Raw genomic sequence first — 24,765 nt, forward strand, 5'->3', positions numbered from 1 at the left:
AAAAGGTCCAAGGATACCTTTGGGGGGAGGCAAAACTCCAGCCTGGGCCACTGGTCCTCTGAGGGACTTGGGATGCTTGTTTTAAATTACTTGTATTTTTTATAAGCATATAGTCAGGCATGTAAGGAGCCCCAAGTGACCTCGTGAGGACACAGTTGAGTGGCGCGGTGCTCTCCATACTAGAACCCTGGGGCAGGGTCCAGCAGCTGCTCTGCTGGGTCCTGCCCCGCCCTGGGAAGGAGTGTCTCCAGGGACCACTGGGACCCCCGCAATAGCAGCCAGACAACCCTACAGCCCCCAGCATGTCCCCACCCATATCCCCCAGACACAGGCCACCTGACGGCCCCAGCCGGGAAGGACAGGTTTGTCCTTGTTGTCAACTTTATTATTTTTTCTTAAAGATTTTATTTATTTATTTGTCAGAGAGAGAGAGAGTGAGAGCAAGCACAGGCAGAGTGGAAGGCAGAGGCAGAGGGAGAAACAGGCTCCCTGCGGAGCAAGGAGCCCGATGTGGGACTCGATCCCAGGACGCTGGGATCATGACCTGAGCCGAAGGCAGCTGCTTAACCAACTGAGCCACCCAGGCGTCCCTTGTTGTCAACTTTAACCTGGATTCCCAGCACCGTACTCCAGAAGCCCATGCACACCCACACTTGCTACAAAGCACGTGTCCTCAAACCATGAAGTAGCAGCGCACACCGACGCTCGCCTGCCACTGTCACCTTTTAACTCACGGGCCATTCCAGAACAGAAGATGGGAACGCCGGTGAGCAGGCCACGGTAGAAATATGAAAACAAGCGCTGTCCCCTCCTGTGTCTGGGTTCTTTAGTACAAGAGCAAATGCCCCGCCCTTGGCACACTCCAGAGTGGATAGGAAACTGTTTTGAGCATTTTGTTGAAAATGATCTTTTAAAGAAAGCCAAGAGATGTGTAATTCTTTTTGGAGCCTCACAAAAGTGATGAATGTGGCGGTTCTCGCCATTCAGCTGGCTTTATCTGAGAAAGGCGTCTGTGTGGCATGCTTCGTGCTCTAGTGATGCTAAGGGAGCGAGATGTCTCTGAATTATAGGCCCCAGCAACTCATATACCTGGGGAAGCTGTTCTTATATCTGTCTGCCAATTTTTTAGGCAGTCCCTTGGGCTGTAGTCTTACCGGCTTCTAACACACTGTAGGCCTCTGGATGGCTGGTGGTTGGTACCCTGCCACCTTGGTGAAAGGTCTGCTTCTGCTGCCAGCACCTGGCTCTGGAGACTTCCTTAGGCTGCCGGAGCCTGCTCTGCCCACTTGCACACAGAGCCAGGTGTACCTGAGAAATGACTGCCCAGGACCTCCCCCTGCCACTGCCTTCCACCAATGACTAACTGAAGTTGGTGGATAACTACCCCAGTTCCCTCCTCCAAAGCACCTGCTCTATTCTAGACTGTTTCCAGAGCTCCCAGCAGGACTGAGAAGCTGCAGTGGCCCACAGCGGTGACTTGCGGCACCCTTTTACGGAGTGCCTCTCCTCTTTCTCATTCCCCAATCCCAGCCCTGTGTTTGCTGGAATCACTTCCCACTTAAACTGTTTGCATTTGAACCCTTGTGCCTCCACACTTCAGGGAGTCTACTCCTGCTTCCCTTTTTCCTTTTAGATAAGGGATTCTTTATCCATAGACATCCTTGCACTTGCTCCCTGCGGCCCGTGGGAGACTGCAGAATCAGAGACACCGGCCTTCATCCACATCTCTCTGTCTCTAAGCTAGTGAGAGCAGCCACAGCTCCCGCCTCCCACACGTCTGCACCCAGCAGGGGCTCTCTGACCTCTGGGCGTCCCCTGTGTCCATTTTCTGAGCTGTCTGCGTGTATCTCTCTCTCTCTCTTTCTTTCTGTTCTTTAATCCTGGTTTGTTTTCTCATTACAAGAGCATCAGCTCTTCCCAAGGGGGAGAGGAGCTGAAGTCTCTCCCCTCCCCAACCCTCTCCCTCTGGGCCTTGTCCTTGTATCTAGGCGTGCAGATTGGTCCCCTATTGCACGGTGGGGGTGGAGGCGCATGGAGGAACCAGGACAAGGAAGGGATAGTCCAGAGCTACCCCCACGTTCTTGCTGAGGTCCTGATCCTTCTGTCATTGTCCGCCTCTTGTTCGCAGGAAATACGATAATGACTTTCCAAAGCAAAACTTTTTTCTATTTCACCTTGAGCTTCTCTCACTGGTCTAGCAGGAGTATGAACAGGGGAGACTGGAGACAGTCACAGACCAGCAGCCCTGGGTGTGCCCTGGGTCTTGCCCACTCTGCGGTCCTCTCCTGGTCTTGTGGTTTGGTGGGGGGAAGCTGGAGCTGTAATACTCATATTGTTCTGTCCTTGATCTTGATGGTAACCCTGTCTGTAAGCTGGAAGCTAGCCACCTGTCCCGTTGTTTTACCTCAGTGGGTGTGAGCCCCAGAGGATGAGGGTGCCTGAGACCCATTCAGCAAGGTGGGGAAGACAGGATGATGCCAATGCTGGGCTGCCTTAGAAGAAGCGGAATGAGCCCCCACCCTCACCCCGACCCTCCGGCTTTGGGGTGGGACCTGCACGTGAGACAATGCAACCCTCTCCCCATCCCCGGACCAGCAGCACTGGATACTGGTCCACAGGCCCCAGGCAGCAGGCAGCAGGCAACAGGCAGCGGTACCTGCCCTCTATCCTCTCCCTGGGTTTCCTGACCTCTCCCCCCAGGAATCCCCTCTTGCATGGAGGGCAGCCCTGTGGAGGGAGTTCAGCTTGGGACCTGGGCCAGACTCCCCAGGTCTGGTCCTTAGAAGCCTGGCAGGAGCTGGCAGGCAGCCAGGACCCAGGACAGACTGATATTTGCCAAGAGGGATGGATGAGAGAGGGAACTCCTGCCAGCATCACTAATTTACTCTTGGCCTGGAAGTCCAGGGATGTCTGTGAAGGAAGGGTGTATAGAGTGGTGTAGGGGATTGGGTTGTTGCTCCGCATCGACCCCTCCCCTGTGAAGGCCCCTGTCTCTGTACCCTCCAGCTCTGCCATCTGAGAGCCTTCCAGGCACCTCTCCTGGTCTAGCTGATGGAATAAAGGGCCGAGTGAGAGATCTGGGAGGGTTCCATGAGCCCACCCCCTTCTGCCTTTTCTCCCCTCAGGTGGTCCTGGAACCTGACCGATCGAGCTTCTCTCCCCACTCCCCCCAAACTGGTCCTGGGGCCAGAAGGAGGAGTCAGGATTGCTGCCTCATTAGCATATTCATCAGCAGTAATCAGGGACCTGCTGTGATCAAAGCTCTTCCGGCTTCCCTGCCTCTTGGCAAAAGGGAAGCTGGAGGGTCAAGGCTTGGACTTGAAAGGACTTCTTGACCTAAGGGGGAGGGGAGGAGAGGGCAGAGGAGGTGCGAAGCTGGAGGGAGAAAGGGGCACCTGTAGAAAGAACCTTTGGTGGGGGAAAGAGAAGGTGACCGTGGTCTCCTCCAACTCCTCTTGATCAGAGACCGGCAAGACCCATCACCCAATCCTGAAATCAGCATTTCACCAGGACCAGCAAGGCTCCCAACCAGGCTTAAGGAGGTGGTACAATTGTTCTTTGAATATTTCTGTATTTACTGTAAGATGTACGAGTAAAAACACAAGCGTCTCAAGCCAGGATAGCCCGGTCATTATGGTTTTTGCATGAAGCAGAGTGAGAGTAAGTTGATTTAAAATTATAAGAACAGCATTAAGGAGTGATGCATATGGCGGATGTTTCCACAATGGTGTGTCCCTGATGGGACCCTGGTCTGAATGGTTCAAGGCAGCCGTGCCATCCTCATGCTCTCCTCTGCATCCCTGCAGGGGCTTCTCGCTTCCCCACCCCACTGCACCTTCCCCATGGGTAGCATCTTCTAAGCCCTGCCGGGCCTCAGAACCTTCTGGTGGCCCTTCATTGTATTGCTCAAGACTTATCCCTCAGCAAAATTGGTGCAAAAAAAAAAGAAAAAAAAAGCTAAAAACTCAGCCATGTCAAACAACAAACACCCCTTGCCTCACATAGTTTCTCAGAGTCAGAAGTGAGGGAGCAGCTCGTCCTTCTCCTGAGGCTGCAGTCATTTGAAGGTGTCACTGGGGCTGATCTTCTTCCAAGGTAGCTCATTCATACAGCTAGCAAGCTAAGTGCTGGCTGTGGGCAGGAGAGCTTGGTTCTTCTCCACATAGACCCTCCACAGGGCTGCTCGAGTGTCCTCACAACATGGCAGCCAGCTTTGCCCCCGGAGGCTGATCCAATAGAACAAGGCAGAAGCCACCATGTCTTTTATGACCTAACCTTGGAATCATCTGCCATCACTTGTGCCACATTCTATTGGCCGCACAGACCAACCCTGATACAGTCTGGGTGGGGACTACACAACAGCAGAAATACCAGGAAGTGGGGCTCATGGGTTGCCATCTTGGCTACCACACATGAGGAGAACCAACCTGAGTGAAGCCATGGAGGGTCTACTCTTGGAGGGTGTCCCAGGGCCCCCTACACACACTTGCACATGCTGTGAAGCCTCATTTCTCAGCAACGGTGGTGGCCATAGTTGCCTTTTTTTTTTTAATTTTTTTTTAAAGATTTTATTTATTTATTTGACAGAGAGAAATCACAAGTAGATGGAGAGGCAGGCAGAGAGAGAGAGAGAGAGGGAAGCAGGCTCCCTGCTGAGCAGAGAGCCCGATGTGGGGCTAGATCCCAGGACCCTGGGACCATGACCTGAGCCGAAGGCAGTGGCTTAACCCTCTGAGCCACCCAGGCGCCCCCATAGTTGCCTTTTGTAGAGGGAGGGTCTAAAGCCATGAGAAACCTGAGGAACCATCTTTTCAAGACCTTGGCCCAGAGGAGACAGTCTAAACTCAGAGCCTGGTTTTTGTGTCTCTCCAGACTTGGCACTTCCAATGCAACTTCTTCTTCTCTTCACTTAACTTTCTAGAATCCGTGGTCCAGCCACACCAACCTTCACGCGTACAGCCATTCCTCATGCTCTTTGTTCTGCTCCTTTCCCTGTTCTGTTGAGCTCCCATTCATTCCTCAAGTACCGGGGGAAAGCTACCATCTCCACGAAGGCTTCTGAACCTCATTTCTCACAGAAAGAATTCACTTTTTTCTTCCTTTGCTTCTAGAGTTGTTTTGTTTGTTTGTTTGTTTTTGTTGTTGTTTATTTGTTTGTCTTGTGTCCTAGCCTTCTGTATCTGTCTTCCCTCCCTTCCAGGCATTTAATTCTAGCCCCACTCAGTGCCATGGGTCCGGGACTTGGTACATGGCTGGGGCTGAGGAAGTATTTGGGGAATGGGGCCTTTGTTTTTCTCCTCCTGCTCTTGCCTGGCCCTGGCTTGTAGGAATCTTTTCTTTTTCTTTCCTTTTTTTTTTTTTTCCCTAAGATTTTATTTTTAGGTAATCTCTACACCCAACATGGGGCTCAAACCCACAACCCCGAGATCAAAAGTCCCATGCTCCACTGTCTGAGTCAGCAGGACACCCCTTCTAGGAGTCACTTCTGATGAGCCAGGAGACAGCTCTTGGCGAGCCTAGACCAAAGGGTCCCCCTGCCCAAGGGAGCCAGCGTATATCTTTCCCACCCTGTGAAGGCTGGTCCCTGTACTCCTGAGGGGTGCACCCTCTGCCTTCAAACATAGCCCGGGGTCCGGGCTGGGCAGAGCAATGGCCCTGAGCCAGTTTAATGTCTCTGAGAGCCTGAGGGACATCACCATCATCTCCCAGGTGATGCCATAGTCTCACAAACACAGTCGTGAGACATTTGGTCCAGAACCTCCTAGCTGCCCCTTGATGCTCTAAAGGGCAGTCACAGGAGCCTCTGGTCAGTTAGATGGGCGGTCCATACCTTTGATTTTAGAGATAGATCAGCCTTTCAAAATATGGGGCCCAGGAAAAAGCCTGGGAGGGGGCCTGGCAGGGGTGTCTCCGCGGCTGCCCGCTCTGCCCCTTCCTCCCAAGGGAGCAGGCAAGGGTGACGTCAGTCCGGGGAGCCGTCTGGAAATGATACCCTGGGCAGGGATGGAAGGGCCCCAGCCCACCTGATTTCTGGTCTAGACTCCTGCCGCGGCAGGACGGCACCCTGACCAGCCTCCCCCACAACCTGGTGGAGGTGCTGAGGTCTTTCTCCCCGTCCCCCGAACGCCCCCCCCCGGAAGTGTGTCCGGTGGTTTGGCAGCCCCTTTCCTCCTCACAGCGGCGTGGGCCTGGCGCGCGCACATTTTGAGAAGCAGCCACCCTCCAACCTCAGGAAATCCAACTTCTTCCACTTCGTGCTGGCCATGTATGACCGACAGGGGCAGCCTGTGGAGGTGGAGCGCACGGCCTTCATCGATTTCGTGGAAAAGGACCGAGTGAGAGGCTCGTGGGCTCAGGGCACCAGAGCAGGGGGGAGGAAGGGGGTGGGTTCAGGGAACCCCCTCCCATAGGGTAGACGGATGGACCATGGTGGAGGGGTGAAGTGTGGGGGGGCGGGTGGGATGGATGGAAGGGAGGGAGGAAGGGTGGGATTAGGCAGGAGGTGCTGACGGGAGACTGGAGGAGCCAGGGGAAAGCTGAGCATCCCCATCTTGGCGCCGCAGGAACCTGGGGCTGAAAAGACCAACAATGGAATCCACTATCGCCTCCGGCTGGTGTATAACAATGGTGAGTAAGGCTCACTCCTTCCTGTGGCTCCTGGTGGGGAGGGTGTTGAGTGTGGTTCAATCACTAGAGGCCACAGCAAGCCCTCTCCACCTCCCCACCCTTAGGACTTCGGACGGAGCAGGACCTCTATGTGCGCCTCATTGACTCCATGTCCAAGCAGGTGAGCCAGTCCAGGGGATGTTCAGGCCCATCTTGCCCCCCTCTTGGACCCCATCTGAGTGAGCACCCTCACCCCTGGCCCCACCTCCTCCTTGCTCCTCATCCCCACTGGTCCAGCTCCTGTGGCAGGAGGCTGTGTGGCCTCGCCCTCCCATCTGTAGAAAGACAATGTTTGTACAGAGGCCCTGTCTTAGGTGACCTCCCCTAGAAGGCCAAACCAGATGGGCATGCAGGTGTGTGTGATTTATTGAGAAGCAGGAGTGAACCTTTCAGGAGAAGGCAAGGGAGGGAAGCAGGACAGAAAAGGCTGAGCAGGGCTCAGCAAGGATGTGGTTCCAGCTGGAGTCTAGTCTCAGCCTGATCCCCAGGGAGCTCTAGAGAAGGAATGGAAACAGAGTCACGCCCCCTTGAGGCAAGGAGGCCAGGATTCTGTACGCTGTATCAGTCAGTGGTTGTCTGGGAACCACTCCCATGGGGAGACATTTCCAAGCTAGGCAACTCCTATCTGCTGAGAGCAGTTCTCAAGAGAAAGCCCTCACCAGCCTCCACTAACCACAGCTGAGGGATGGTGCCCTGGTCCACTAAAGGGGGACTGGGTGAGGCCCCAGAATTTCTACTGCAAACCTTTAGCACTTGCTGGTCTAGAAGGTCACAGGAGGCTGAGAGGCTAGCATAAGGAGCTTGGGGAAATTGAAACCTGAGTAAATCCTGATGGATCCTGCCCAAGACAGGGCCCCAAGTGTCAGGGCTTTTCAGGGAAGTTGTGTGTGCCGGTAAGGAGCAGGGCTGGGTCACAAATGGGCCCATTAGTGGCCTGGAATGCAAGGTGGAGACGGGCTTTCCAACAGTCTTCTAGCAGCTTCCACCCAATCTCAGGGCAGGGGAAGAAACTGTTTCTTTCTAGAAAGCCTGTGGCCACTGTGGTCTGGGAGGCAGATGAGGCAGCGGCCAGTGGGACTGTGTGGGGATAAGTGTGGAACGGATGGGAGGAGGTCTGGAGAGAGGGAGGGACCCCACCAATGAGGGATGGCCTGGAGGCACAGGGGGACATAAAGTGGGAAGCTGGAGCTACAGTTTAGGGAGCTCCCTCCTTGCTGCGGGGCAAAGTAGAGGCCAGGGAGCTGGTGGGAAGGCTGATCCAATAGCACAAGGGAGACATACTGGCCTGGGATGGGGAGTGAGACTGGTGGGGAGAACCCAGAGGAACAGTGCTTGCGAGCAGGAAACAGAGATCACCTAGGGCCATGGGAACAGTGGAGATAGGAGTGTGTCTACCCCACCAACAGCCCAACCTTGTGGTCTAGGGACCTCCCCAGCTCCAAACAGAGCTGGCTCTGGAAAAAGCTGCCTGTGGACAAACAGAATCTATAGACCCACCTCATGCCACCCTTGCCCACCGCAGCCCCCGTTGGGGTTCCTGGTTTGGGGAGCCCGGTCCCAGCTCCTGCTCTGCCTTCTTGGGCGCCCCAGAGCAAGTTGGAGTGCAGGATCTTCCCTGGGAGTAGGGCCCATCTCTCCCCTGCACTTGGATTTGAGAACAACCTCCTTCCTCTTGAGCCTGTGCATTCCTCCTCTCCCCAGGCAATCATCTATGAGGGGCAAGACAAGAACCCCGAAATGTGCCGCGTGCTGCTCACCCATGAGATCATGTGCAGGTGAGAAGGTTTGGGACACTTGCACCTTTGTCTCTGGACCCCACCGGGCCCTGCCCTGACCACTGCCGACACAGCCCGGCTCCTCGAAGCTCCCTCGGGAAGCCAGATGGGGGGAGGCGATGCGGGAGGAGGGAGGCCCTTGAGCACAGTGCTGGCTGAAGAGAGGATCCTTGAGGCCCCATTAGCCTGGCCTGTTTATGTGGCTTCTCCAAGTGTTTTTGTAAGACAGGCCTCCTGCCACCACTGGAAAGCTTAACTAATAAAGCTCAGGGGAGGCTTGCTGAGGAGGGGGGCAGGGCTGGGCCTCCCGGATTAGCTTAGAAGCTAGAGAGAGGAAACTTTGCTGCCTCCTGGGTGAGCCTCAGGGTGCTCCCTAGGGGAGGTGGGGGTGGGGCAGACACAACTCTTGGCTCCCCTTCCCCATTACCCCCAGATCTTGACATTTCTAGATAAGGTCTCCCCAGGAGATGCCCCTCACACCGGGTCCTGAAAAGCAGTTCCTTCTGAATGGAAAGGAGAACAGTGTTCAAAAATCTGGCTGGGACCCTGGCTGCCCTTGGGAAGAGTAGTGACAAGGAAGGGGCGTGGGGAGGCTTCTGTGGCACTGATTGTGTGCGGTCTTTCTTCGACTGGATGCTGGTTACATGGGTGGGTTCACTTTCTGGTAATTCCTGAGCTGCATGCTAAAATCCGAGCCCTTTGCTATGTGAGAAAGACCCTGGAGGGGGCCTGCAGCCTGCCTTTACTGAATCCTCCAGGAGTAGCATGCCTTTGGGACAAGGGTCTCCTGGCCAACCTGGCTCTCCAGGTCCTGGTGAAGGACCCTTCTCCCGAAGGCTCCTGGAAGTGAGGCCCCCAGAAAGGGATTCCACACTCAGAGACAGGACGCAGAACCTCCAACCGGAAGCACGTGTGCACGCTTGCGCACACGCATGCGCACACAGACACACCTTCTCGCTCCTCTTCCTCCAGCCGGTGCTGTGACCGGAAGAGCTGTGGCAATCGGAATGAGACGCCTTCTGACCCGGTCATTATTGACAGGTAGGTGCTGGGAAGGAGGCCCCCGGAAGACCAGGGCGGGCTGGTTTCAGCTGCAGAGCACGGGGGCACACGCCTCGCCCCCCCGTTGGTGGCTGTAAGCAGAGAGAAACTACCAGACACGAGGAAGCTGCCACCTCTGGCCTCTACAGAAAGCCGCTGGTGGTAGGCTTCCTGGGGCTGGGCTTAGAGGAGTTCTGCTCCCTGGGGAAGAAAGCCTGAGGGCCAGGGCCTGGGGTGAGGGCGGGGCGGGAAAGAGATGAACCAGACCCCAGAGAGCGGCTGGGAGGACGGACAGGCTGGCATGGGAAAGGCAGGGGAAGCCCTGCTCTAGTCCCAGGTCCACCTGCACCTCTCGCTGCTTGCCTTGACTTCTCTGCACTTCCTTTTCCTTCCACTGAAAAGTGGGGACATACTTGGCGCATTTCAGTCACAGGACTGTCAAGGTGACGGGTGTAAAATGCATTCTCCCACCATGACTTCTTTAAAATTATTTTTTCTTTTTGAAGAGCAAATGCATAGGTAAGGTACAAAATTCAAAAGGTACAAAAGAGGACCCCACCCTTATGTACCAGGGACTTTGTACCGTTACGTTTTTTTAAAAATTTTTAACAATATGTCTTAGAGATCACGCCATATCGGAACATAAACCCTGCCTTATTCTCCTTCTAATAGAGAGCACATTCACAGGAGCAGAAATTCAAGTTTAAAAGAGTTTAAAGCAAAAAGGCCGCCACCTTGGCATCTCATCCATCCATTGCCCTCCAGATAAGCAGCCTTTGTTAGCAGTTTCTTGGCCATCTTTCTTGACATTGTCTGCTCATAGACAAGAAAATACAGATACATTTTCTTTTCGTACCTTTCCTTTTATGTTTCTAAAAATGCTGGCGTCCAAAATGTACCTTTCAGCACCTTTCCTTTTCTCTAAGAAACGTGCCTATCTGGGAGGTTATATCAGGACATAGGAAGTCTCTTTCCTCTTTTTTGGTACTGCAAAATATTCCACCGTATGGATGAACTATAATTTCTTTCAATCGTCTGCCATTGCTGGATGTTTTGGCCGTTTTTGTTCCTTTCCGGAGATCAAATATACTGCAGTGACTTACTTTGTCCCTGTGTCACTTTGCACATAGGTGCGTTCATAAGAAGGATATTACAGCAGCAGAATTGCTGGGTCAGAGGAGATGTGCGTTTGTAATTTTAATAGTTACTGTCAGTTTGCCCTCTGTGGAAATTACACCAGTTGGTATTGGTACTAGCAGTTTTGAGAATGCCTGTTGTCCACACTCTGGGCAATTAGATATGTTATTCTTTCAACAAAATTTTTTTTTTAATATTCACCCCATGCCAGGGTCTCTTCTATATTCTATGGATTAAACAGTGGCCAAAACCAAGACAAAAGCCTTGTGTTTATGGGCTTAACAATCTAGTAGGGGAGATGGACGTGAATGGAATGAATGAAACGTAGATTCTGTTAGATGGCGGTAACAGCTAAGGAGAAAAGACAAGCATCAGGAAGGATCTGAAGTGCCCAGGAAGTGGGGGGTGCAATTTTAGAATGTTTACAGAGAGCCTCCCTAAAAAGATGACATTTGAGCCAAGACCTGAAGGAAGGAAGGGAGTGAGCCATGTTTGAACCCAGGAGAGGAATATTCTTGGCTGGAGCGGACCTGATGTGTTTAAGAACAGTAAGAAAGCTCAGGTGACTGGCGTGAAGGGCACTGTAGGAGGAGATGGTGTCAGGAAACCAACAGAAGGGTCAGAGGAAGGCAAGACATGCAGACAGGGCCATGTAAGTTGCATATAGACCATTATAGGGAGTTTGGCTTTTATTCTGAGTGGCATGGAAGCCAGGGGTGTCAGGGGGGTGTTTGAGAAGAATGAAATGATCTGATCTATATTTTAGCAAGATCACTCTAGCTCGTGTGATGCCGATGACCTGTAGGAGGCAAGGATGGAAGCAGAGAGGTGAATTAGGAAGCCAGCACAGTTATTCAGGTGAGAGAAAGTAGAGGCTGTTAAAGAGGGGGTGTTAGGAGGTGGTGGCAGGAGGTGATTGAATGTATTTTGTGGACAGAACTAACAAGATTTGTTATAGAAGGAGAGACAAAGTGACAGAGAAGGAGGGGGAGTCAGAGATATCCCAGATGTCCAACCTGATCAACCTAAAAGGACAGAGTTCCTATTTACTGAGGAGAAAGAGATTTCAGAACAAGCAGGTTTGGGAGCAAGGAAGATCAGGAGTTTGGTGTTGAGATGATTAGCAAACATCCGGGGTGTGGGGGATTAAAAGCAGGTGAAAACATAAGTACAGATCTCTAGGGAAAGGTTCAGGCTGCAGATCTAAATCTGAATGAATGAAATCATCAAGGGAATGAATGCTGAATGAAAACAGATGAGGTCCAAGAACTGAGTCCTGGGCTGTTCAGTGTTTAGAGGCCATAGAGATGTGGAGCCAGTGAAGGAGAACAAGAAAGAGTGGCCAGGGAGGCAAAAGGGGAATTAGAGGATTGGAGTGTTCTAGAAGTCCAGGTAACAAACGATTCCAAAAAGGGGGAAACAGCCAACTTCAACAAATGGTTCTCATGGAGATGATAAAAAGACTAATTTGACCATCACATTTAGCAATGAGGGGGACAATGGTGACCTCAACAATAGCTATTTCAGTAGAGTGGAGGGGCAGAAGTCTGGTAGGAGGCTGTCTGAGAACAGAAGAGAGACTGGAGGCAACGAACAGAGGAACTCTTGAGAGTTTTGCTCTAAAGGGATCAGAGAAATAAGATGGGGACAAGAGCACAGTGTAAGCCCCCCGCCCCAAAAAAATACAGCTTCTTCACATGCTGATGAGAAAAACCAGTGGGAAAGAGGGGAATGATGATGCAGGAGAGGAAAACTGCTGGAGCCATGTCCCGTAACCAGCGAAGAGCATGGGATCCAATGCACCAGTGGAGGACTGGTTTAGCTGGGAGTGTAGACAGCTACCTACGGACAGAACAAGGAAGTCAGGGAGCCTGGGCCCAGAAAGGGGACAAATTAGGACACCCAGTGTGGGAGCTTGCAGATGCCATTTCCTGATTGCTTTGTTTTCTCGGTGAAATGGGAAGCCAGGTCAATAGTTGAGAATGGAAGTGGTGAAGGAGGCATTAGGGCCAAAAACAGGTGTCCAGGAGACTTAGTGGACCATGGAAATGTGTGATTGCCAAGCAGCACTAAGGGCCTGCCTGAGGTTTGGTGTCATGAATTTGAAGTGAGAAATTTCTTCAGCCATGCTGAGCAGTGGGAGAGTACAGGTGCGGGACAGGTGTTCAGGGTTTGCCAGGTGAGTACAAGGAGACATGAGAGGGCAGGAGAGTAAAAAGCATGTGCAAATGGTGTTTGCAAAAATGGAACAAGAAATTTAAGGGATAGGGAGAAGGATATGGGAGATTGAAGAAAAGGCCGGATGAATGGAAGGTAGGTTCTGATGGGGCCAAACAAGTTTTGAAGTTGTGGTACCAGAAAGGGGTTGAGCTGGAGGTTAGAAAATGGATGGTTAGATCATGGGTTGTCTGTAGGTAAACTTATTCAGGGAGATTGCATCAGTAAGATGTAGCCAAGGGAAGGTAGATACGAGGTCAGTGGCGGAAAGATGCTTGCATAATGCAGAGGACAATGTTTTGGAAGGATTCTCTATCTATGTTCATACTGAAATCCCCAGGAATTATGGCAGGATCATTGTTCAAGAGTATATATAGTGATGCAGCAGGAAAATCTTCAGAGTGAAGGCAAGTGACCTTGGGGTTGAGAAATGACTGCAACAAGCAGTGGTCGCCATACTTTTTTGTCTCTTTCCATCATGGAAGTGAACTGTGGTATCCTGGTGAATTTCATTTCTCTTACTGTAAGGTTGAGCATGCTTTTAGGTACCTAAATTCTATTTGTTTTTTCTTTTCTTGGAACTCTTTTGTCGTGTCCTTTGCTTCTTTTTCTATGAAGGACTGGCTTTTGTTACTGATTTGTAGAAGTATGTATTAAGGAAATTCGCCTTTTACATGAGTTGTAAAGATTTTTTTTCTAGTTGATTGTTATCTTGTAACTTTTCTTAGAGTGAAACTTGCCCAACCTCTCAATCTTTTAAGTACTCTCGATTTTTGTCATATTTAGAAAGCCCTCTCTCACACCAAAATCATTTTTAGAACTTTATCCTGTGGTTTCTTCTGGTTCTTTTATGGTTTAATTGTTTACACTTAAATATTTGGCCCATTTGAAAAAATATATAAGTTGTGTCTCATATCATACATACAAAAGAAAAATACAACAAAATGGAAATTGAGAAGCATTAATAATTATTATACACCTGTGAACTGACCAACAAACTTAAAATTAGAACATTAAAAATATTACTGAAGTTCTCTCTATATTCCTTCACCATCTTGTACCACTGCCTATCCCTCTCCTAAAGATAATAAGTAAATTGAGCTCTGTGTTCACACACAACTCTAAAAAATATTACGACATACTGTAAACACTATGTCTGGTCGTGCTTGTTTTTAACTTTATAAAAAGGATATTGTGTTGTAGTAGTCTTCTAAAATGTTCTTTTTCAATTCAGCATTATATTTTTAAGATTTTTCTGTGTTGCTATATTTATAGTTGGTTGTACTTTGTTTTTGCTATTATAAGCAAAACTGCCCTGAACATTCTTGCCTGTCTCTTATGATTTGAACAGGTACAAGTGTGTGTTTAGGATGTAAACCTAACACTGGAACTGCCAGGTCACAAGGTGTGCCCATGATTAACATTAGGAGTCAATGTCAGACCATTTCCAAGATGGTTGTCCTGAGCAATGCTCCCACCTAGAGTGACTAAGTTCCTGTGGCTCCACCTCCTCACCAGCCCTTCCTAATGTCGAATTTCTTAATGTTTGACAGTCTAGTGGCCACACAGGGACTTTTGTGGGCACCTTAATTTGCATTTTCTTGATTATTAATGTAGGTTGAGCATCTCTTTTTGTTTGTTTGTTAGTATTTGCCTTACTTCTCCTACTAAGTATATGCTAGTCTTTTTTTTTTTTAAGATTTTATTTATTTATTTGACAGAGTTCACAAGTAGGCAGAGAGTCAGGCAGAGAGAGAGAGGAGGAAGCAGGCTCCCCACTGAGCAGAGAGCCCGATGTGCGTCTTGATCCCAGGACCCTGGGATCATGATCTGAGCCAAAAGCAGCAGCTTTAACCCATTGAGCCACCCAGGCGCCCCTAAGCATATGCTAGTCTTTTGCCCATTTTTCTTTTTGAATTGTTTGGAGGATTTATACTGATTTAAATGGATCTTCATAAATCCTAGGTACTGAGCCTTGGTCAGGAAAGTATATTTCAAGTATCACAGTGTAGTTGAACTTACCAGTATTTTCTTCGTGGTTTTTACTCTGTGCTTTATTTAAGAAATCTTTCCCTATTCTGAGTCATTAACATATTCTTCTATATTTTCTTCTAAAGGTTTTACAGCTTTTCATTTTACATTTAGGTTTATAATCCATGTGGAACTAATTCTGGGGCATGGTATAAATTAAGGAATCAGTGTAATTATTTTTACTCATGAATCACTAATTATTGTAGTATCATTTATTAAGTAGCTCACACATTCCTACTGAACTGTAGTACTATATTTATTCTAAATCAGATTTCCTTCTACTTGTGGGTCTGGTTCTAGACTATTTCTTATGTTCCTTTGATTTATTTGATAATCCCTGTGCCAACATCACCTTTTTATAATCACTATAGCTTTTTTTTTTTTCTCAAAGATTTCATCTATTTATTTGACAGAGATCACAAGTAGGCAGAGAGGCAGGTAGAGAGAGAGGAGGAAGCAGGCCCCCCGGTGAGCAGAGAGCCTGATGCGGGGCTCCATCCCAGGACCCTGGGATCATGACCTGAGCCGAAGGGAGAGGCTTTAACCCACTAAGCCACCCAGGCCTCCCAATAGCTTTATAATAATGATATAGACAAGTGTATAGGGCAAGTCTCCTATCCTCTCTTGTTCTTGAGAGTATTGCATTTTTTTTATCTTTTGTGTTTCCATATAAGTTTTAGAGTCCACTTATAAAATTACACACACACACACACACACACACACATCTTTTGGGGGGCTTTGATTAATATTACTTTGATTATACATTACTTTGGAAAAGAATTCACATCTTTATGCTACTGAGTCTTCCTTTCCATGAATATGGTTTATCTCTTTACTTATGTATATTTTCTCTAATGCTTTCAGTAAAGTTTATAATTTTCTCAATAAAGGCCACATGCACTTAACTTTTTTTCATTTAATTTTACTCATTAAATAAATATGTATTGAGCATCTACTATGTACAAGACACTGCTCTAGGCTCTAAGAATACTAGAGTAAATAAAGCAGACAAAAATATCTGTTCTCCTGGAGGGAGAAGACACAGGGGAGATAGGCAACAACAATAATTCTAAGTATGTCAGAATGTGATATGTGGAAAAACTGGAGAAAAATAAAACTGGTCAGGAATTTGGGGATTAGGCAAATGTAATTTTTAAGTAAAGTGATCACAGGAGGCCAAATTGAAGGTGGAATTTGAGGAAGGATCTGAAGAGAGAATGAGCCTCTCAGGTGTATGGATAGCTTATTTATATTTATAGTTATAGTTATAGTTAAAGTTATAGTTATAGTTATATTTTGTTGCAATTGCAAATTATTTCTTTTGTTATATTTTCTAACTTGATAGTGTACAGAAATGCAATTGATATTTGCATGTGAATCTTTGTCTTTATGTTTGTTTTGCTTTTTATGTATAGATGTATAGATCTTATGCAAACCATAACTTTTTTTCCTGTCCAATCCTTTTTCTTCAATATTTTATTTATTTGAGAGAGAGAGAGTAATAAAGAGAGCATGAGCTGGCAGGAAAGGCAGAGGGAGAGGGAGAAGCAGGCTTCCCACTGAGCAGGGAGCCTAACGTGGGGCTTAATCCCGGGACCCTGAGATCATGACCTGAGCTGAAGGTAGACCCTTAATGGACTGAGTCACACAGACACCCCCCCTTTTTTTCCCTTATTTTATTGCTCTGATAGAACCTCAAGTACAGCATTGAATGTAAGCAGTGGCAATGGCATTCTTGTCTTGTGTTTGATTTTAAAGAAAATGTTTCCAGTGTTTCACCATTTAAAACATGGTTAACTGTAGCCATTTGGTAGCTATACTCTACCAGGTTAAAAAAGTTTGGTAACCAATTTTTGTTTGGGGGGTTTTAAAAATCATGAATGAATACTGAATGTTACATGCTGCTTTTCTCTGTATGTACTGAGTTGATGAGATAGCCTTTCTCCTTCAAACTATTAATGTAGTGAATTTCATTAACGGTTTTCCTAATCCTGAATTACTCCTGGTATAAACCTAACTTGATAATGGTTTACTGTCTTCTCTATATGCTGCAGGATTTGCACTGTTAATAATATTTTTAGAGTTTTTGCATTTATGTTCAATGGTGTTTGGCTTGTGATTGTCTTATAATGTCCAGGTATGAGTTTGACAGTTAGTTATATTCCAGCCTCAAATAATTAGAAGGGGAATGTTCTTTCTTTTACTCTTTGCTGGATGAATTTGTATGAGTTTGAATATATCTATTCCTTGTATGATCTGTTCCTTGAAAATTTGTTATAATTTGCCTTGAGTTTTCAGGGATGAAAAGGAGAGAATTTTTAAACAGTTGACTCTTTTTTTTTTTTTTTTTATGGTCATGGACAATTCAGGCCTTCTGTTTCTTTTTTACTCTGTTTTGGTGAGTTATATTTTTTAAGGAATTTGTACATTGTACCAAAGTTTTCAAATTTATTTCCATAAAGTTGTTCGTAATGTTCTCTTATTTTTTGATCTCTATTGTGTTTTTAGTTATGAACTTTTTCCATTCCTGATATTGTTTGCAGCATATCTTTCTCCTTGGTAAGTTTTGGCAGAAATTTGTCACTTTTATTCGTCTTCTAAAAACAGTTTTTGGGGCACCACTCAGGTGGCATAGTTGGTTAAGTGTCTGCCTCTTGGTTTTGGCTCAGGTCATGATGTCAGGGTCATGAGATGGAGCCCCACATTAGGCTCCACACTCAATGTGGGATCTGCTTGAGGTTCTTTGCCCTTCTCCCTCTTCCCTTCCTACTCATGCTCTCTCTTTATCTCTCAAATGAATAAATAAATCTTTAAAAATATATATATATATATATATAAACAGAGTTATAGTTTTTCAGTCTTTTTCTAATGTGTGTTTGCTTTGCATTACATTACTTCTGCATTTATCTTTATTTTCTCCCTTCTTCATTCATTGGATTTATTTTGTTCTTTCCTAATTTCTTGAGTTAGATACTTAGCTCCTGCTTACCTTCTTCCTTACCTTCTTCCTTACTAATACAATCATTTAAGTCTGTCATATTTCCATAAAATACTACTTTCCCTGCATCTCACCTTTTCACATCTCACATTTTTATTACCACTCAGTTTCAAGGATTGTTAAATTTCTGTTATGACTTCTTTTACAATGCACGGGATATTTAGTGTTGTGTTTCCTTATTCTTCATTTTTCAATTAACTTTATGAGGTGTAATCAGTATGCAATAAAATGCACATAAAGGGGGCACCTGTGGCTCAGTGGGTTAAGCCTCTGCCTTCAGCTCAGGTCATGATCTCAGGGTCCTGGGATCGAGCCCTGCATCGGGCTCTCTGCTCGGCGGGGAGCCTGCTTCCCCCTCTCGCACTCTGCTTGCCTCTCTGCCCACTTTTGATCTCTGTCAAATAAATAAATAAAATCTTTTTAAAAATGCACATAAAGGGACGCCTGGGTGGCTCAGTTGGTTAAGCAGCTGCCTTCGGCTCAGGTCGTGATCCCAGCGTCCTGGGATCAAGTCCCACATCGGGCTCCTTGCTCCGCAGGGAGCCTGCTTCTCCCTCTGACTCTGCCTTCCACTCTGTCTGCCTGTGCTCGCTTCTCACTCGCTCTCTCTCTGACAAATAAATAAATAAAATCTTTAAAAAAATGCACATAAAGTGTACAATTTGAAAAGCTTTGACATATGTATATACTGAAGAAACCATCACCACAGTTATAATAGTGAACATATCCTTCATGCCCAAAAGTTTCCTCATGCCCCCTTGGAATCTCTCCCTCTCTCCCCTTACCTCTATCCTCAGGCAACCATTTCTCTGCTTTCTGTCAATATAGGTTGGTTTTCCTTTTTTAAAATTTTATATAAATGAAATTATACAGTGTGTGCTTTTTTTTTTGGTCTGTGTGTTTTCACTCAGCGTAACCTTTTCTTGTGTGTTTCATCCATGTTTTTGCCTGTATCAATAGCTCATTTATTTTTATTCCTGAGTGGTTTTCCATTGTATGCATATAACAGTTTTTGTGTGTGTGCCATCATCTCTTGATAGACATTTGGGTTGTTTCCAGTTTATAACTATTATTAATAAAAGCTTTATGAACACTTATGTACAAGTCTTTTTATGGACAAACACTTTCATTTTTCTTAAGTAAAATCCTTGGAGTAGAATGGTTGGATCATATGGTAAAAGTATGTTTAACTTTATCATAATTACCTAACTGATTTCCAAAGTGGTTATGCCATTTTACATTCCCACTAGCAGTGTATAAGAGTTGTAGTTCCTCTGCATTCTCATCAACATGAGAATAGTCTATCTTTTTAAATTTTAGCCATTCTAGTAAGTATGTGATTTTAATTTGTACATCCCTAATGACTAACAATGTTGAACATCTTTTCATGTGCTTATTTGCCATCCATATATTTTCTTTGAAGAAATATCTACTCAAATATTCTACCATCATCCCCCTTTATATTGGGTTGTTTTTTTATTACTGAGTTTGTAGGAGTTCTTTATATATTATGGATACAAGTCCAATATCTATTTTACAAAAATTTTTTCCCAGTGACTTGCCTTTTCATTCCTAACAGTGTTATTTGAAGAATACAAGTTTTTTAATTTTCATGAAGTCCAGCTTATAAATTTTTTCTTCTATGTATTATGCTTTTTATGTCATAGCTAAAAAATCTTAAATCAATTACCTCAGCTTTCATTCTAGGAAACCTGATAAAGGAGATGAAATTAAATCAAAAGTAAGCAGAAGAAAGTAACTAATAAATGTCAAAATAGGAAACAGATAAGCAATAGAGAAAATCAATGAAACCAAAAGCTGCTCCTTTAAGATCAATAAAATGGTTAAACCTATAGCCAGACTGATCAGAAAAAAAAAGAGAAGACATAGTTTGCCAATATCAGAACTGAGAATGGTGACATCCATACAGCTTCTAGATTATTCAGTTGTTTTTTTATTATTTCATTTATTTCCTTTGTTGGCTTATTAGCCAAACTATTTTGTTACTTTAGTGATTGCTTTAGGGCTTAAAGTACACACCTTTAGGTTAGTATAGTCTACTTTTAATTATATTACTTCTTGTATAGTATGCTATTCTTGTCATGAATTCTATTTTTTTAAAGATTTTATTTATTTGACAGAGAGAGATACAGCAAGAGAGCAAACACAAGCAGGGGCAGAGGGAGAGGGAAAAGCAGGCCTCCCACTGACCAGCAAGCCCGATGCGGGGCACAATCCCAGGACCCCGGGATCATGATCTGAGCCAAAGGCAGATGTTCAGTGACTGAGCCATCCAGGCATCCCAAGAATTCTATTTTTATATGATATAAAAATCCATAATACATGGATATTTTTATTTAAACAGTCAATTATTTTTAGAAATTTTAAAAATATGAAAAATATCTTATACATTTACCTATGCAGTTACCATTTCTACTGCTCTTCATTCTTTTCTGTAGACCCAGATTTCCATTTTTCTTATGTCTGAAGGGCATCCTTTAATATTTGTTTGTATTTTAACTGGGTATGGAATTCAAGGTTGACTTTTGTTGTTAAGGTGTTGTTCCACTGTCTTCTCTTTTCCATTACTCATGAAAAATCTGGTACCATCATTGTCTTTGTTTCTCTGTGCATAAACATGTCTTTTATCTCTGGCTGCTTTTAATATTTTTCTCTTTATTATTCATTTTTTTAAAGATTGTATTTATTTGGGGCACCTAAATGGCTTAGTGGGTTAAAGCCTCTGCCTTTGGCTCAGGTCATGATCTCAGGGTCCTGGGATCAAGCCCCACATGGGGCTCTCTGCTCAGCCGGGAGCCTGCTTCCCCCTCTCTCTCTCTCTGCCTGCTTGTGATCTGTCTCTCTCTGTCAAATAAATAAATAAAATCTTTTTTAAAAAAGTTTTTAAAAAAAGATTGTATTTATTTACTTTAGAGATAGAGAGAGTGAGTGGGGGAGCAGAGGGAGAGGGACAAGCAGACTCTGTTCTGAGCACAGAGTCAAAAACAGGACCAATCCCAAAACCCTGAGACCATGACCAGAGGCAAAATCAAGAGTTGGATGCCCAACCTACCAAGCTATCCAGGTGCCCCTCTTTATTATTCATTTTTAACAACTTAATTATGATATGCCTTGGTATAGTTTTTCTTCATATTTCATGTGTTTGGAGCTATTGATCCTTTTGGATCTATGAGGCTACAGTTTTCATTATACTTGGAAAGGCTTTTTAAAAAGATTTTTATTTATTTATTTGAGAGACAGTGTGAGCAGGGGACAGGGCAAAGGAGAGGGAGCAGCAGACTTCCAGCTGAGCAGGAAGCCCAATGTGGGGCTTGATCCCAGGACCCTAGGATCATGACCTGAGCCAAAGGCAGATGGGTTAACCAACTGAAACACCCAGGTGCCCCGTTTTGGACAGTTTTTTGCCATTATTTTCTCAAGTATCTTTCTGTACACCATCCCCCTCTCCACTCCTTTGGGAACACTGATTACTCCAATTACAAATGCTAAACTGCTTGAGGTTGTCCTGCAGCTCACTTTACATTTCACTTTAGAGGATTTTGTTTTGTTTTGTTTTTCATTTTGGATAATTTCTACTGCCATGCCTTAAGTTCACTAATCCTTTCTTCGGTCCTGTTTCATCCACTGTTAATCCCTTCCAATATATTTTTTATCTTAAATGTTGTAGTTTTCATCTCCACAAGTTTGATTTGTATATTTTTTTTATATCTTCCACATCTCTGCTTAAATTTTTAAATTTACCAAATACTGTTGTAATTACTTTTAAAGACTTCTGCTAATTCTAATATCTGTGTCTATTCTATTTTAATTGATTGATTATTCTCATTACGGGCCTTATTTTTTTGCATCTTGGCATGCCTGGTATTCTGTAATTAGATGCCAGACATTATGAATTTTTCCTTCTTGGGCTTTGGATATTTTTGTATTCCCATAAATCTTCTTGAGCTTTGTTCTGGGATGCAGTTAAGTGACTTGTGAACAGTTTGATCTTTTTGAATCTTGATCTCATGATTTATTAGATGGTTCCACAGCAATACTCAATCTAGGACTAATTATTCCCCACTACTCGAGTAAGACCTTCTTGCGTACTCTACCCAATACCTCATGAACTCTGAGTTTTTCAAGTCTAGCTCATAGAAACAGGCACTATTCCCATCTCTATGCAAGCACCAGAACTGCTCTCTATATTCCTTTTGGGTAGTTCTTTCCTTGGTCTTGGGTAGTTTCTTCATATGCACAGACTGATTAGTACTCTACTAAATACTCAAGGGGGACCCTTCACAACTTTCTGGTTTTTCTTTCTATGTACTTCTCTCCTCTATGAGGCTCTGTCCTATGAAGTCTAGCAACCTTGGGACTCCTCAGTGCATCTCCTCAATTCTGGGGTCTCCTAGCTCTACCTTAGTTCCCCCTCTTGTGCTGTGGTCTGGAAACTCTCAAAGCAATAGTGAGACATTTGCAATGTTCACCTCATTTATTTCCCATCTTTTGGAGATCACTGTCTTTTGTTATCTGATGTCTATTACCTTGAAAAATGTTTTGTACATTTTGTCTTGTTTGTTTTATTTTTAGGCCATAGGTAAATGTGGTCTCTATTACTCCATCCCGGTTAGAAGCAGAAGCAGAAGTATGGTTTTTAATTCCCAAACGCGGTATTTTAAAATTTATTTTTGTTATTAATTTCTAACATAATCATGTGTCTAATAAGTCTAACACTTTATATATATGTTCATTTAATCAATATTTTTAAAAGATCTTATTTATTTGTTTGAGAGAGAGAGTGAGTGAGAGAGAGCATGAGTCTGGGGAGGGAGAGGGAGACACAGACTCCCCACTGGGCAGGGATCCCAACCCTGTGCTCCATCCCAGGACCCTGGGATCATGACCTGAGCTGAAGGCAGGCGCTTAACTGCCTGAGCCACAGGTCCCCCTAAATCAAGATTGAGTAGTGGATGGATCAGTTGATTGGGTGTCTGCCTTTGGCTCAGGTCATGGTCCTGGGGTCCTGGGATCAAGCCACACGTTGGTCTCCCTGTTCGGTGGAGAGTCTGTGTCTCCCTTTCTCTCTGTGTCTCCCCCTGCTTGTGCTCCCTCTCTCTCTCTTTGTGTGTGTCAAATAAATAAATAAATTTTTTAAAAAAAAGATTGTTAACTATATTGTCTAGATCTGTCTTTATTTATCTTTTTCTGCTTGACCTATTAAAAATTGAGAGATGAGGTTATAATCCTCACTTGAATTTTCAGCTTATGTTTATCTTTCAATTTTATATATTTGTGTGTATATATATATATTTATATATATATTAATATCAAAAATTGATGGAACCCACAAAGATAGGCCAAAAGTTCATGTGGAAGATTAATATATACAATATGTAATTAATAATATATATATTGGTGACTATTTTATTGAATGTGGAGAAGTTTTAGAATCTTATAACTTTATTCTGGGTTGAACTTTTTATTGGCATTTATTCGTCCTTTATTTCTTATATATATTTTGCTTTAAAGTTCATTTTATCTAATACTATTTACAGACTCTCTTAACTTACTTTTGGTTCTATTTGGATCATATACATTTATTCATCCTTTATTTTCAACCATTATGTGTCCTTATGGTTCAAGTATTTCTCTTTTAACAGCGTATTGCTGGATTTTTTTATTTTATTTTATTTTATTTACTTGAAAGAGAGCAAGTGAGAGAGAGCATGAGAGGGGAGAAGGTCAGAAGGAGAAGCAGACTCCCCATGGAGCTGGGAGCCGGATTCAGGACTCGATCCCTGGACTCCAGGATCATGACCTGAGCCAAAGGCAATCACCTAACCTAATTCTAATCATATTAGAATTAGCAGAAGAAGTCTTTAAAAGTAATTATTTTTTAAATCCAGTCTATTTTTTAACTGACAAATTTAGTCCATTTTCTTTATTGAGATTATTGATTTATTTCAACTATCTTACTTTGTGCTTTTTATTTGTTCCATCTCTTCTATGTTTCTTTGTTTTCCTTTCTTACTTTATACAAAAAATTGAGAATTTTGTTTGATGTAGTGTATGTGTTTCTTATGCATTTTTCCCTCTACTGATTTAGAACTTTATTCACTTAATTTCTGTTCTTTTAGTTATTACCCTTGAAATTTAGTATGTATCTTAACAAAGTCTGAATTTCTTTCCTAATATTGGAATCCTGGATGGTGGTGTCCTGGAGCTGGCTCATATCAGTTCACGAGAGTTAATTATTAGTATCTCTTCTCAACTCCATATTCAATGACATCACACTAGTAGCTTGAAATCAGTCATGGAGGGAACATATACAGCCATGGAAATCAACAAATGTTATAAATCATGGGTTCCCCCACCCAAAAATTATTGTTAAATATTTACCAACTCACCACTGATCTTAGACAGTTCCATTACCCCTGCCCTATTTATAAGACATGAGGTCCAGAATTTTAATTCTTTTAAAATTCCACACATTGTTATTATTTTTAATTATGCATGAATTTTTTTCTTTAGATTGATCAAGGTTTTGTTTTTTGTGGGTTTTTTGTTTTGTTTTTGCTTATCTTTTTTTTTCCTTGTATCTTATAACTATCTCTGGGGTCCCTTTCTCTCCTTCTGAAGTATATCTTTTAGAGGTTCCTAATTTAATGAAGGTCTGTGGTGGTAAACACCATGCTCACTTTTGTTTTACTATCAGTGTCTTTATATCACTGTCTTTCTTGAAAGGTGGCTTTCCTGGGAACCTAATTCTATATTGATAGTTAGTTTTTTACTTAGCACTTTGAAAATGTTTCCACTATTGCTGTTGAAGAGTGCAGCATAAATGTCATTCTTTTGCCAGCAAATCTTTTCTCTCTGTCTGTATAGAAGAGCTTATCT

The 24,765-nt window shown here is 44.6% G+C and overlaps 1 protein-coding gene across 3 annotated transcripts in view; it reads left to right on the forward strand.

Moving 5' to 3' along the window:
• Positions 1–24,765, forward strand: part of EBF4 (EBF family member 4) — a 57,607-nt gene that overhangs the window by 5,039 nt on the left and 27,803 nt on the right. For all 3 annotated transcript variants that reach the window (XR_004287548.1, XM_032351234.1, XM_032351233.1), the window contains 5 exons: positions 6,179–6,335; positions 6,564–6,627; positions 6,732–6,787; positions 8,368–8,441; positions 9,414–9,482. Coding sequence is in view for 2 of the 3 variants with exons in the window: in XM_032351234.1 (XP_032207125.1) it covers positions 6,179–6,335; positions 6,564–6,627; positions 6,732–6,787; positions 8,368–8,441; positions 9,414–9,482 (420 nt within the window). In the remaining variant the exon portion in view is untranslated. The remainder of the gene's footprint in view (positions 1–6,178; positions 6,336–6,563; positions 6,628–6,731; positions 6,788–8,367; positions 8,442–9,413; positions 9,483–24,765) is intronic.

The sequence above is a fragment of the Mustela erminea genome, chromosome 7 (genome assembly GCF_009829155.1).
Source record: "Mustela erminea isolate mMusErm1 chromosome 7, mMusErm1.Pri, whole genome shotgun sequence".
In the NCBI taxonomy this organism is placed as follows: Eukaryota; Metazoa; Chordata; class Mammalia; order Carnivora; family Mustelidae; genus Mustela; species Mustela erminea.